The 14,972-nt window shown below is 37.2% G+C and overlaps 1 protein-coding gene across 1 annotated transcript in view; it reads left to right on the top strand.

Moving 5' to 3' along the window:
- Nucleotides 1-7,696, top strand: part of SNX2 (sorting nexin 2) — a 34,438-nt gene extending 26,742 nt beyond the window's left edge. Inside the window, exons 9-15 of the mRNA XM_072860413.1 lie at nucleotides 138-251; nucleotides 479-572; nucleotides 2,389-2,594; nucleotides 3,611-3,754; nucleotides 6,489-6,569; nucleotides 6,677-6,748; nucleotides 7,563-7,696. Coding sequence (XP_072716514.1) covers nucleotides 138-251; nucleotides 479-572; nucleotides 2,389-2,594; nucleotides 3,611-3,754; nucleotides 6,489-6,569; nucleotides 6,677-6,748; nucleotides 7,563-7,613 — 762 coding nt within the window. The 3' untranslated portion in view covers nucleotides 7,614-7,696. The remainder of the gene's footprint in view (nucleotides 1-137; nucleotides 252-478; nucleotides 573-2,388; nucleotides 2,595-3,610; nucleotides 3,755-6,488; nucleotides 6,570-6,676; nucleotides 6,749-7,562) is intronic.
- Nucleotides 7,697-14,972: the final 7,276 nt, after the last annotated feature.

Here is a 14,972-nt window from a genome sequence, read left to right as displayed (position 1 = left end):
CTGAGAAATTAGATTCCACTTTATTGAAACACACAGGAGTAAAGAAAACACTATATCCTTTTCTTTCCCCCTTGTGCCCAGTTAAACCTCCATCCTTTTAACCAGTCTGTTTGCCCTTATTTGTCATTCAATTCCAGCTGCCGAGAGCGGTTAACACCCAGGCTCTGAGTGGAGCAGGAATATTGAGGATGGTGAACAAGGCTGCCGACGCTGTCAACAAAATGACAATCAAGATGAATGAATCGGATGCAGTAAGAGCTGATTTTTCGGCTTGAATAATGAGATGAATTAATGAGCCTCAACAATTGCATTTTAAAGCTGTAGAAGTAGAAAATGGGTTATTAATTTGCTTATTGGCTTGAATTCTTAGCTGTACCAGTTGACCACCCTGGCAGTATGTGGATAATTTGCTTCTTTAAAACCAGAAATGCTGTTGGTAATCTAATTTGTAATGCTTGACTCTTTCATCTTTTGTCAGTGGTTTGAAGAAAAACAGCAGCAATTTGAGAATCTGGATCAGCAACTTAGGAAACTTCATGCCAGTGTTGAAGCATTAGTCTGCCACAGAAAAGGTAACTTTACTTTTATGTGGCTGCATGAACTGAAGTGCTTAGACCTGTAGGAAATGGTCATAAAACAAGAGCTTAGTATGTCAGAGCTCTTAACTAATTAATAGAGTTACACAGTATATTTTAAAGCAAAAATCTTCTAATTGTACCTTTTAGTTTAAACTGCTCTAGCATTTTTGTATACCTGTTTTTAATCTTAATTTTAACCAGAATATCTGTCATTCCTGAAGTTACTGTATTGATTTAGCACAATTTTTTTTCTTGCAGAGATTAATACCTTACCTAGCAAGTGATTCTACTACAGTAGACATCCATAAATGTATCTCTAGGTCTCAAGGCAAGAGTAATTTCCTTCTGAACAAAAAGTGGCTGCATAAATCCATTTAAACATCTCTTGGTTCAGTATTGCTCTGTTAACTGAATTAAAAAGCTCTTAAACGGGGAATTTACTATTCTTAACTTGGTCCATATAATGATACATCATCAAGCTACTGTTAAGGTAAACGTCTCTGGAAAGATAAGTAGTCTCAGAATATCAGCTTTTGGTTTACTTCTTTTAGAGAGAAGCAAAGCCTGTAAGTTTTTATTTTAATCACCTGTGCTGCTGTTTTGTCAGAGAGAGCTTTCCATCAGATTATTTTAAAAAAACCCAAAACACAAAAACTTTGATTTGTAGTTTAAGGAAGACCATAAAGGTGCCCTCTGATACTACTGTATTGTGTTAAAATATGGGGTCACCTTTCAGCTCTACACTTTCAAAAGTATGTGAAAGTCTCATAAGTTGCTTTCTCATAACTCTTATCAGGAATTACTCTCTGTAGCAAAATATCTTTGGCGAGATGTCCTCAAGACTGAAGAGTATTTTAAGAAGTAATGGAAAATCAAAATGTTTGTTTACTGTTGATTTGACACCTGCTCACAGATTTGAAGTGTTTTTTTTTTCTGAGTTGTGTTTAAATTGTAAGGGGTTTAAATATCTGAAGATATTTTGCTTCTACAAACATTTTTGGTGTTCTGATGATTCCGCAGAAGCAGCACAGTTGCAAACAAACCTGCACTTTCAATCCTGAACTAATTTGGGTTAAACATTTGTTCAAAAGTCCTTCATAGGACTTAACTTTGTACAGGATGACTTACATGGGATTTGATGAGACAATTGCCCTAGTATTTGTTAATAAATAAGCTCAAAGCTTTACCTTCATAGATGCTAGCCATGCTGGTATGTGGGTTGGGTTTTTTTTTTCTTTTAAGGCATGTCAGAATGTGGCCGTACATTACAGTATGCACAGTTAAAGGTAGTAAATAAAACAGTACAACAAAAATAAATTCCAGTCATGGGGGTGGTGGTTTTCTGAAATAGTTGGGTTTTTTCCACTCTGAACTGCATGGAACAACTGTGCTATAGACCTGTTAATTGTTTTGAATTTGCTCTGTAGGTGACTTGGCTTTTGTTTTGTGGCTTGCATTTTCTCTGAACTAGGCAGTTGGATAATACTGATGTGACAGTTTTTTCCATGCCTTTTGCTAGACAGAGTAGGCATGACACTAACAGGCTCAGCAAAACAGTAGGTATGACATTAACAGGCTCAGCAAAATATTTACTGATGGAGAGTTTTTTGTGCAGGTGTTTTTCTCCTAAATGTGGTTTCATTGTGATCTCCTTGTGTATTTTTCATGAGCTTTAGGAAATAGAGCTTATATTTTTCAGTTGGTGAAGCTAGGGTTGAAATAGGGCAGAGGTCTCTGCTCCACTGATCTTTGCCGCAGAGTAGTATAACAAATTAACTACACTGTACTCAAGACTACTCCTGTATTTCAGAGCTTTCAGCCAACACAGCTGCCTTTGCTAAAAGTGCTGCCATGTTAGGTAACTCTGAGGACCACACTGCTCTGTCTAGAGCTTTGTCTCAGCTTGCAGAGGTTGAGGAGAAGATAGATCAATTGCATCAAGAACAAGCTTTTGCTGATTTCTATGTGTTCTCTGAACTGCTTGGTGATTACATTCGTCTCATTGCTGCAGTAAAAGTGAGTACTACTAGGAAAAATACTGCTTTTTGTGTTTAGAGTCACATTCCTCAACTTGTAGATTTAAGGTAAACGAATGTGTGCACTTGCACACGTCATAACAGAGTTAAGACTAAGTTTTTGCCTGAAGTTCTAGCTGGGTAAAATTAATGCATCCTTGATTAGTTATTCCAACGATAAAAATGATTGCAATCAAAAATGGGAATGGATTAATAAATGTACACAGTGAACATCATCTACTTTGAGCAGTACTAATTGTGCACAGTATTTGGGGACACCATACGCTACTGTGTCTAAGCATACTGTACTTGTTTCTTTCAGGTTACTTATTTTTACAATATGCTCATGAATTTTGGAGAACATAATTTGGCCATATTTGGTAGATAGCCAATAGTTTCTGTAAATAAGAAACAAATACAATTTGTGGATCTACATCTCATTAATGAAAATATTCAATTTTGGTGTAAGTCATGCTGCACAGCATAATTAGGTTTTGACATGGGAAGGATTGTCTATGAATTTTATCCAGAAATATCTTGGAAATTGCCAGGTTGTTGGGAGTATATATGTTTCTTTTTATTTTCTTTTTTTTTTTGTTTAAAGTATACTTTAATACTGTTACCTTAGTCCATTGCTAATAAAAACGTATTGCTGAATAAGCATGTAATCCATATGCATGAAAAGTTCGCTAGAATCTGCATTTAGAGAAGTATTTGCATAATAGAGCACTTTGTAGTGGTTGTTTTGGTAGTGTTTTGATGGATTGGGGAACATAAAATGGTTTGGGGCACTAAGGTGTCTGCTCTGAAAAGGCTTCTTGAATACCCTGTTATTTATGGAAGGTATTGAGCTGTGCAAGCATTCTATCAAATGAAATGCAAGAAGACATGTAGTAAACACAGTGAGGTTTCTTTGAGTATACTTGTTCCAGTTTTATCCAGAATTACCTTTTCCTACTAGGAATTTAGATAGCTCTTACAATTCCAGTTGTTTAATAAATTTTTCTGTCCTTACAGGGTGTGTTTGATCATCGAATGAAATGCTGGCAGAAGTGGCAAGATGCTCAGGTCACTTTACAAAAAAAACGTGAAGCTGAAGCAAAGCTCCAACTTGCCAACAAACCTGATAAATTGCAGCAAGCTAAAGATGAGATAAAAGAGGTAATGTTATCAAATGCTATTTTGGAGGTCAGACTTTCTGCATTAAGTCATTCATTCTGCATTAATGCAATACTTTATACCATTTTTATTTAAAAATCACTTACTCATTTGCTGTTTTCCATATTTACTGAAATGGTTAAAAGGAATTTATTTAAAATATTAAATATGCGCAGTTGTTACTCATTGTAAGATCTGTAAGGCAGTTAATACTGTCTCTACAGAGTCTGGGAGATGGGAGGAGGGGAACAGGGACAAGTTAAATAATGCTTTTAACTGTTAACAGATCGTTTGGGTAGGCAGAGGAGCATCTCTTGGCTTCTAAAGCTAAAATCCAGCTAGGACAACTAATGGAGAACTGTTCCCATGTTTTGCTTAATTATGCAGCATATCTACCCATATATATATATATATATATGTATATATGGTGTAATTTCAGTAAAAATAAATCTAACATGTTGAAGTGTCGTAATTTATACACTTTTTCTATCATGCTTCACTAAGGAAATTGAAGAGGTAGGACAACTTAATTATTTAACATTAACGCATTCTAATTATGCACCAGTATTCTCCCATTATTTAATGGGAGAACATTATTGCAGAGTTCAAGCTCTCTTATGCAGTTACTTTGTTTGGCTTCCTCATTGGTCAATAACCACATGCTGCTTTGTTTTTTCTGCCCTTCAATATATTTTGCATATGGTGTTGAAGTTACTCATTAACTTGGCTTTCTTTTTCTTAAAAAAGGCCTTTGTTTACTGAGAAAACTTAGTGTCACTCTTGTGTGACCACATTCTTGCTGGTTGCCTCTCTTGATGTCACCCATCCATGCACAATACAAGTGAGCTGGAACTCCTTGTTGAAAATACTTCCTGAGTATTGGAAGTAGTAGGAAATACTCGGTGATCCTTTCTCAGTCCCAATACTAAAAGAATGAATTCTGTTGTTCCTGAAGGATTTATTTTTCCTACTTTATTGGATGATTGGAGAAGGTTGTTAGTAAACCCACAACTTGAATGTTCTGATCAAAAGCTATTGTTGCCATTGAAATATGTTCAGAGTTGCTGAATTCTGTAATAGTAGTCCTTCTGGCAGAGAAATTGCAAAGTGGAAGCCTACACAGCCTGAGCTTCATCCATGACTCAGTTGTTTTTGGCAGATAAAAGGCCAAAGAACAATCCTAGAAATACCTTATTGAATAAGGAGAAATTTCTCCTTGTCAGAAACTGTAGGATGGTAGACTATTATCCAATGATAGTTCGTATAGGACCTGGCATTTGGGCATGATGAAACTGGGATGTTGGATCCATAAGGCCTGTAGAGGCTTTCACTGAAGTCTCAGGCACCTCTAGTTGCTGTGGTAGGGAGGCACAGGCAGTCTTAATCTACCTTTTCCTTGGCTGAGTTTTGTATTTTTTCATTTATTAGATAACTCTTCAGGCTGTTCTTCCATGAAGGACATGCTATTATGACTTACTGTATAGCTTCATAATGTATATCTGAAAAGGCAATAAAGGGACTCTGAATAAATGTAAACTTAAAATATAAATACGTAGATTTATTGGAACATAGGCGAAGTTCATCTCATATCACAATAGTAAGTTGACACTGCACCACAAAATGCTTTTGTGAATAAATAGCACCACTGGATTGCTGACAGGAATATGCTATATTGAAGTCCGTTGCTCCCCTGCTGCCTTTTTCTGAGGAAGATAGGTGTTACTAGATATATTGGGTCCCATGACTCAGTTAATATGTTGAGATGAACAGATACAGCTGCATTTTAAGTATCTGTTAGCCTGCATGTGTCCGAAGTGTGAGGCTGATAGCTTTTTTTCACAGCATATCTACACAGCTAGCTTAAATTTAACAATATAGTAGGTGTGTAAAAGCAGTTATAAGGTAATGTAGATGATGATGATCCCTTACTGTGTTGCTGGATGTCTTTTCCCATAAACTAAGGAGAAACATAACCTAGTGTCATGTATTGTTACGTGAATGCCACACTCCCAATATGACAAAAGCCCACAAGCAACATCACTTCCTCTGAATTTTCCTTTTGTGCTCTTCTTACCTGCAATAACTTTTCTACTCCTGCTTTCTATGAAAACAGTTCCCACTGAACAAGAAAGCATGTGCTTTGGCTTGCCTAAGCAACATGCATTCTGACTGGAAAGCCAATAAACATGTCCTCAGTAACTTGTCATCTGCAACAGGAATATGATAGAGATAATCACATACTTGACCATAGGCAGAGATGAAGATTTAATCGTCTCTTCTGGGATTAGGAAAGTACAGGGAACTAACTTTTGAGACTCTTCCACACTTGATTGGACAGGTAGTCAAAGAAAGTTTACAGGTTTAGATTCCTATTATACTAGTGTTTGTAAATGGAATAGCAGATAAAACTTTAGAGATCCGTTTTCTTTTCTAAAGAATCTTTTAAAAAATGTTATTAAGTGTTCCTTAATAGCGATACTAAGATATTTTTACATTTCAGCTACAGATAGCATTACCTTAGAGATACCATTGTTTTAACTGATCTGATGATATCCTATTATGGAAGTTGTTACTTGGAAATTGTAATTGTAAGACTTTCTCTTAAGTATGCCAAAAAACCAAATAGGTCCTTTTCAGCTCTTGAGTGACTATCACTAATATACTAAAAAAAGTTCAGATACTAATAGACTGAATGGACAACACAGTGTCTTATCTCTGCGTGTCTTTCCTTTGCCAGTGGGAGACAAAAGTTCAGCAAGGGGAAAAAGATTTTGAACAGATCTCCAAAACCATTCGCAAGGAAGTGGGAAGATTTGAGGCACGTATAATTTTGTCCAAGTAAATGACAGTTTTACTTTAGATAATACTGACATTCCAAGTAAAATTGGTTAAGAGGTTAATATGCCATAATTTATTTATTAACAGAAGGAACGAGTGAAAGACTTTAAAACTGTTATTATCAAGTACTTAGAGTCGTTAGTGCAAACACAACAGCAGGTAAGATAAATTTTAAGTTTTGTACAAGTTAATATTTAATACGTTCCATATTAGGTTAGTTAAAAAAGACAGGCTTTAAGTATAGCAGTTTCTAAAACATAAAGAACTACTTCTAGTCTGTACTGTATTGGAGAATAACATAGTGATTGCAGTTTCCCAGCTATTGCTATGCTCCCTTGCACAGCTCTAATTCAGGGAAGCAAGGGAGAAGCTCCCTTAGGGACATGGGTGGCGAGTGGAGGGTCTTGCCACCTTCTGAAGCTGAAGTAATACTTTGACTTATAGGTTGGAGTAAATTTAAATGAATATGTACTTGGACTTACTTGAAGGGACTTGAATACTTAAATGTTTATTGCTCTTTTAAAAAAGTATAAAGTATTACTGAATATTGTAAAGCAGTAAAAGAGTTTCCAGTGACTCAGAAGCAGACCTTGTTCCCAAAAGAGTGTCTGGAGTCCTTCCTTTGTTCATTCCAGGAATGTAACCCTCTGGCTTTGTTTAATTTAAAAAAAAAAAAAAAGTGGTATCCTTAGAGGTAAGAATAGAAAACTGATCCTGCAAACAAATTCTGTATAACTATTCTATAGCATTGTGTTCAATGTGTGGTAACAACTCTGTGGCTATGAGCAGATTTGTGTATTTATTACTTGTATTTTTTTCTTGCATTATGTAATAATGTGAATGGATGATATGAAGCACTTATGTTCTTACTTTGTCTGGTCAAGACAAGTTTGCCACAAGAGGAGGAAGGTATATGTGTTTTCTTTTCCAACATTTAGTACTTAATAGTGAGTGTTTTTCCCTTCTCTTCAAGCTAATAAAATACTGGGAGGCATTCCTACCTGAAGCCAAAGCCATCGCCTAAAAGAAGAATATTCCAAATGACAAGACACTCTGGATATTTGTCCTGGATAAAACTAAATTCCACAGTGAAATCACATTAAATCATCCAAATAAACCACTATATATTTTATGAATTAACATGTGGCTTTTTTTATATACTACAGCATTTTATTAACAAGCTGCATGTCCTGACTCTCTTTGAAGTGGACTGTGGCATGATGTTCTGCAATACATTGCTGAATTGAACACTATTGTGTCTTAATACTTGCACTAAAATGTGCACTGCAAGGCCAGAAAGCTGATATTTTTGTTCTTTACAATACAATGTTCTGTAGTACATTTACCTGATCTTTATGAAACAAATTAAATTGCATCGATTAATGTTCACTTAAACATTCCTGTACAAAATCATGTTTTTGTGATTACAGTAATAAAGGGATGTACCTTGTGAAACATTAAACACTCTGGTTTTGTGTCTCTAGATATTTACTCGTGTTCTTAGAAGTAGCATTTAGAACAAATTGAGATTATATCAAAGGCAGAAACAACATTTAGTAAAGAATGCTGGAGATGGTATTAAAGATCCACAAACAAGCATTTGTGGTAAACTAGTCTGTTTTTTTAATTCTGAATCTCGTTGTTACAGGTATTCTTTTCACCTGAAGTTATCACTGCCTTGGTAAACTGTAATGCGTTAATACTCACAAGGTCAAAAGACTGATGCTTGGGCAACAGAGAGGCATAAACTGAAATCTCTTCCAAGTGTTTTACAAAGCTTCTGAAGGGTTAAGATCACCTGCGTGGCCAAATACTGATGTCCTACTGGACTGATAAATTTCATCAATTGTCTTCAGTGGTCTCAGGATACAAAAAGAAAAAAATCCTGCATGAATTCTGGTAATCAGGGAGGAAGAAAAGTATGTAATTCAGCTGAGTGCAAGGTAGTTGTAAGGGCTAGCATTCTACTTGGATTTTCTTGAGTAGAAAATACATTTGCAGGGACTGGTTGTATCTTCTGTAAGAAATCAGAGCAGCTAAACATTTTTCTGAAATACACAATATTAACATAGGACATGCTGCTTTGTCATTTTAATGACATACTGAGCTTGTCAATGGCATTTATTAATATTAATGGCAGGTATTAATATTAACAAATTTTAGACAAATGTTAATCATATAAAATACAAGAGAAGCTGTTGCTTTCAGCTAATCATAAGACTGTAGGATAAGCCCATGAATTTGTATTGTATGTGGTCAAGCATAAAGAAACACCCAATACTATTTCTGAACAGAATGGAAACCTAAGTTCAGCTGGAAGATCGTACACTCTGATTTATGCAATAAAATTAGTGTAAACTTTCCAGATTAGTGTCTCATATTGTTTCTGTACAGACTTCTGTTGACTCAGTATTTCTAGGAATTTTCAAGGAAACTACTATACAATCTGCTATTTTAAAAAAACATTTATCAAGCCTTTATCAAGCATCTTTTTAAATGATGAAATGCTAAAACCTTAAGCTTGTAATACCTCATGCATCAGTGTTTGTTAAGTTATTTAGCTTGTAACCACTTTGTGAAAAGCTCAAGTATGCAACAGGTTTATGATGAAGAAACAGATCTAGGCATAACACTCTACTAGGTGTTATGATATACTTGACTTTGGCTTGCTCGGTGCTAATGATGATTGAGCAAGAGCTCAGCGTTAAACTTCAGATTTGTTCCAGTGAAAGTGGGTACTTCCAGAATTAAAGACTCAGTTTGGACATGCAGAGCTCAAAGTGGGTAAACCTACACTTTCATGATCTTTTTTTCTTTAAGTGTTTTATCCACCTTTCTTAGCTCTTGATAATTTTTTTTTGCTTCCATCAGGATTAGAATTCAGTTGAATTATGGATCAGATTTCTTCTCTGTATGACAACAGAATGAGAAATAGCTTTCACATTAGTCTCCTAGCAGGGATTAGTGTGACTTTCTTTGTCTATACTAGGTAAATGAAAAAGTGAGTGAGTTGTGCAGGATTTTTTTCTTCAAACTGGAAGCCTGTTGGAGAACAAAAGGATAATAGCATTTCTGGAGTTCAGTGTCACAGAGGGTTGCTAATACAAAAAATTTGTAGTCTTTTTTTTGCATCACAAGGTTGATTTGAACAGAAGACCCATATCAGCTGTCACATTTGGCTAGCATAAAACTCGTTGTTTCAAGAATCTGTTAATTTATTTTGCGTGTATTCCCCTACGTTATGAAGATTGAAGGTTTGCTTATCGTCTTTCCTAGTATGATTAACATCCGTATTTAGCAGATGTTTCTCAAACCAAGTGAATGTAGGTGTTGCTGAACTATTTTCTCTGTGGAGCTCACTACAGGTTCTTGTATTAAATCTAAGTGTTGTTTCTCTGAAACTCCAAGCCAGCGTACCACTGAAGAATCACTAGCATGAACAAAATGAATGTTTGCAAAATGGTGAACTACATTTGGAATGCTGTATAAAAGACAAGGTGCTACTGAAGTCTAGTTTACTTTTTAGGTTAAAGTAAACTCTGTAGATGTTTACAAAAATTTTAAATCATCCCCATTCTTGTATCCATCGCATCCATGGTGCTTTTTGGATTAAAAAACATATGACATGATGCGCTCAAATTGAAGACGTTACCTCTTTCTTAAACTGACGTTCAGTCTACAATAAGTCTCTGATTCTTTAGTCAGTGTCCCTTTTAAAATGCTTCCCTATCAATTATTCCTTCTTTTACCTCTCCCAAGTTATTTCCCTCTGAAGGCCTCATATGGGAGTTTATGTTTCAGCATCTCTGGAGTTCATGCCCCAAATATGTCAGTTTCTTTCAAATTCTGGTGGAGATGAGCTGCTGGCTAGTATATCCTGTGCATTTAAGTGAACAGACAACATCCACTAAAATTACATGTACAGTGAAATTATTGTCTTAAAGAAAAACAAAAAGAAAAAAAACTTACTTTTTTTTCCTGTCCTTCCACTTTAGAGTAGAACAGGCTGTGTAATAATTTGAATCTCTGGCAAAATACAATTCCATTACAACCATGTGAGAGAAAAAAGTTCAATATTAAAACATGTAAGGAACTGAAGTTTCAGGTTGTTCAAAATGTTACTTGTTATCTGCTAAGGGGATTCATCTTTTTTTCAAAATTCTTGTCTTCCATAGTTGAATGGGGGGTAAGTTTGCTAGTAAGTAAAATGACTTTTGACTTCACTGCTAAAACGGTACTTTTTGTTTCCAGATCAGTGAGGAAATGACTAACATAGGGTAGGGATATAAAATAATCTGAATCTGTTTCCTGTCATTAAGAAAAATCTGTCATTAAGAAAGAGGGTCTCAGAAGAGTATGCAGGGCAGCTTAGGCAGAATCCTTCTAGCAGGATATTTGTATGAAAACTAAAGTAAAAGAAATATGCAATGAAAATGGAAGGGTGAGAAAAGACTGGAGATAAACCATGTATCTGTGGTTTAGAGAGATCAAGATAAGAAGAGCACAAGGAAGGAAGATAGCACAAACTATGAGAAAGGAAATGCTTCATCTTAGCCTCACAGCTGATGTGGAACTTCCAGGGGAGGTCTCAGCAGGGTAGAGGAGCACTGCACTGTATGAAAACCTGCAGTTATCTTATGTTGTACTAATACATTGACTTTCCCCCCTTGCTCCACCCACCCACGTGCACACACACTTGAGCTGTTCCAAAAACTACCTACTTACCAGGTCCAAATATTGTGGCTGTTAGAAGTACTGAGGTTTTTATTTGATTTTGTGAACTCATGTAGAAAACTGACTGACCTTTCCAGAGCTGTGATGCTGCCTGTCTTCTTTCCAAGTGATCTTGCTTGTACTCACTGGCTGATGAAAGTGCTTTGTGATGTTTTAGAAACAACTACACCACCTTAAAAAAAAATGCAGCTAAATCTTCAGAGGAGTGAGGAGATGTGAACCCCTTAAAAAGCAAATGCTGTTTTACTCAAAGTTTTATCAAGTATGTTGAATTTTGCTACTATTTACTTAAGAGACCAGTATCTGGAGGAGTACGATGAGGTGCAAGTTTACTTAAAACCAGTCTTTCTGGTAGCAACTGAAAAATCGGCAAACTGAGGTTGTGATCTTATTAAGGACGATCTCTTTTTTTTAATCTGGCCTCTTGTTTAGATGTGTATTTTACTTATCACTTTGATTAGAATTTTTATAGGCATTTCTTTGCTTACTTCTGTTCTAGAAACTAGCCATTCAGAAAGTCCTTAAATCATGAGGATTAGTGGAAACTGATCTTTCAGAGCTGCCCGTGTTCATTCCTTTTTCTCTCCCACAAATCATTCTAGCATGATGAATGCTGAATCCCCCCCATAGGAGGAATTGCACAGTGACAGCTTCAGAATAAAGAAAAACAGAAGTGGCCACCAAAGGGGGGTTTTGTTTTGTTTTCAAAAATATATTTCCATTTTTAGATAGTCTGAAAATTTGATTGTGAAAATGCCACATTCTTATTCAATTATTTAAGTGTGGCATACTTCACGGATTGGACCTGATTCGAAACAGTGATGATTCATAGTTTCTGTAATATGGAAGGTTAAACTAGAGTCTAATGACAGGTAACAGTTAAAACTGTAGTATATTTATTCATTTATTTTGCATTCTGGATCAAGTTAACTTCAGAATATAACCCAAGATACTGATACCTGTAACAAAAACCAGCATTGAAGACCAACACCTATAGTTCCTAGAGGCCCTTTTGAGGCCTGCTCAACAGATGAATTTGAAGGCAGCCTACGTAATTGTTGCCAGTAGAGCTTGATGCTTTTACAGGTTTGCTTTTAAGATTACTAACTTGATTTTAATACATGTTACAGTGGTTCAAATCAAGCTACATTTAAAATATATTCTCCTTGCTTTTTTTTTGTGGGAATCATTGTATCATATGTGCAATCACCTTTCAAAATCAAGAATCCTGGATGATTTTCAACAAACGTTGATAGCATTTTATGAATTAATGTTTCTTAAATTTTTGCTCCTCAATGTATGAGACAGAAAGACAATCCTTGGCCAGTCAGCCATGTGGAGAAATCCTATTTTTTTCTTTAGATGTAACTTTAAAGATTAGCCAGCTAATGATGATACATTGTGCAAATTAAGTATTTAACATTCCAAAACATATTGACGTATTTGAATTCGGCTCACCATGTAATCTTCCTTGTTCCTCTTGGCTGATGCACAGTCAAAAGTTCCATTATGTACTATTGAATTTGAAACCAGATTAATGTCTCAAACTTTTCTTTGTTAATAAGTTATATGATATTAGGGAGAAAAGTAGCTTTTTTAAATAATTGGTTATTAGATTGCAACCAACCACAAATAGTGCCCCTATGAAATTCTTCTACTGGCTTCTCATTAGCATAAATGTATTACGGCATAAATGGTGTCATTAGAATTGTCCATCCATTTTGTGTTAGGGGAAGAACAGAAGCTAAGCTTAAAGACTGGAGTCTTAACCAGAAACTAACAATAATGATAGCATGAGAATTATTCTCTAGCATGCCCACATTTACCAGACTGATTAGACTATTATTATATGGCCTGCCTTTCCTTGGGATGATTATAATGTATTTATCAGAGTGTGCTTCAGGGGAAAATGGGATTCCTTATTCACTCCCTTCAGTCATCACTGTGTTCCAAGGACAAGATCCCTACAGTGAGAGGACACAGGGACTGGAAACCTGTTCACTCTTGTCACCATTACCACAGAGCAGCGTTCTGGTCATCAGCAGTTGAGGACACTGGCACAGGAGCAGCATAATGCCCAAGGACTATCTTGCTTTGATTTCAGGTCATTTTATGTATGGTTGTTGCTTTGCTTTAGTTTAGCAAAGTGAACTAGAGGTAGTTTGCTTTAAGTCCTCTTGGTTTTAGTCAAAAGCCCTCTATTTTGTATTGAATTCTTCAGGTCACAGGTCTTTGCTTAGAGCAAATTATAATTAAATTTAGCTGGCAGTAAAACAAAGAGAAATGGAGGGAAAAAGAGCTTGTAACGTTTTTTCCCCTAATGTTACTAGTCTAGAAGGAAGCAAATTAGTTTTCAGAAGGCACTTCAAAAAGCTGATCTTAGAAGCACTGGTATAGCATAACCACAGAGGTCAGATAAAAGTAATCATTTGTTTTCTGTCCATTTTTGAGGTATGTTTTTATACTTGCCTCTGCTTATGCAAAATCAAACCCTGCATATGCATGAATTTATAATGGTAGCTCTTTAAAAGATCAGTGACAGATGGTGAAGTTGCACATCTTAACCACTTAGCCTCTGAGACTCTCCAGCATTCATAAAACCGTACAAGGTGAGTTTTAAGGTACTGCCATCTAATAGAGCTGCGGTTTGTTGTCATTTTGCAGTGCTTCCAAATGGTTTGAAGTTTGGGGTTAGCAAATTTGTGTGAGGCGGGAGTGTTACCCTGTGCAACAGCATTGCCTCCTAAATGCATCTAGTATTCCACCTTCTGTTTCTGCCTCTAGTACTTTTTAAGTCATCAACACAGCTGCTTATTTTGGGGGATAAAGAAGTTTTATTTAATTTCCCCATTGACTAGAAATCATCTGCACTTCTCTGAAATGGTTTGGTTTGCTCCGCTAGGTAACAAAGTAAGAGGCAGCTTCTCAGGAATAGCCACAATACGGGCAACTTTCCTCAGTGCTGAACTTTTTTTCCCCTTAATTTCATATTTCAGTTCACAACAGGCATTATGAAAGGTACTATATTTGTACAGCTATCGGGATTTTTTTGACCAAGCAAGCATAGGAAGTGAAGAGAATTTAGGACTGGACAAATTCATCCCTTTGGAACTTAATTTCTTCCCTGCCCGTTTTCCTGTGCTCCAAAGCACCACTGCTGCCCTGGCATATTCAAGTAGGCACTCTCAAGCTTTGTTTTTAAAAATACGGTGTTTTCAGAGGAACCTGCCCTCTTCTTACCTCACACCCCACCCCCCCAGAGCTGGGTACAGCGACGGTGGCACAGCAGCTGTGCGGGCCGGCGGGCAGCCCTGTAGCTACCTCGGGGAAAGGCTTCGGCCCTTCGCCCCGCCGGCACCGCATCCTCGCACGCCTTTACAGCGGCCTTCCCTCCCGAGGAACCCGCTGCCCCTGCCCCTTCCCGCCCGCCTTGGGCCGTGTGGACGGCGAGCCCCCGCCAGGCCGCGCCCTCGGTCGGGGTGGGGGGGAGGGGCCGCAGCGGCCGACGCCCAACGGCTGGGCCGCGCGCCCCGCCCCGCCCGGCGTCACGTGCGCGGCGTCACGTGCCGCGTGCAGATGGCGGTGGCGGCGCCGCTCGCCGGGAGCCAGCGGCCCTGAGGGGGAGTCGGCGTCCCCGGCTCGGCCCGGC

Source organism: Ciconia boyciana, chromosome 4, assembly GCF_034638445.1.
Source record: "Ciconia boyciana chromosome 4, ASM3463844v1, whole genome shotgun sequence".
NCBI lineage: Eukaryota > Metazoa > Chordata > Aves > Ciconiiformes > Ciconiidae > Ciconia > Ciconia boyciana.
Note: the sequence above shows the minus strand (reverse complement) of the source record. Positions and strands in the feature narration are given on the sequence as shown.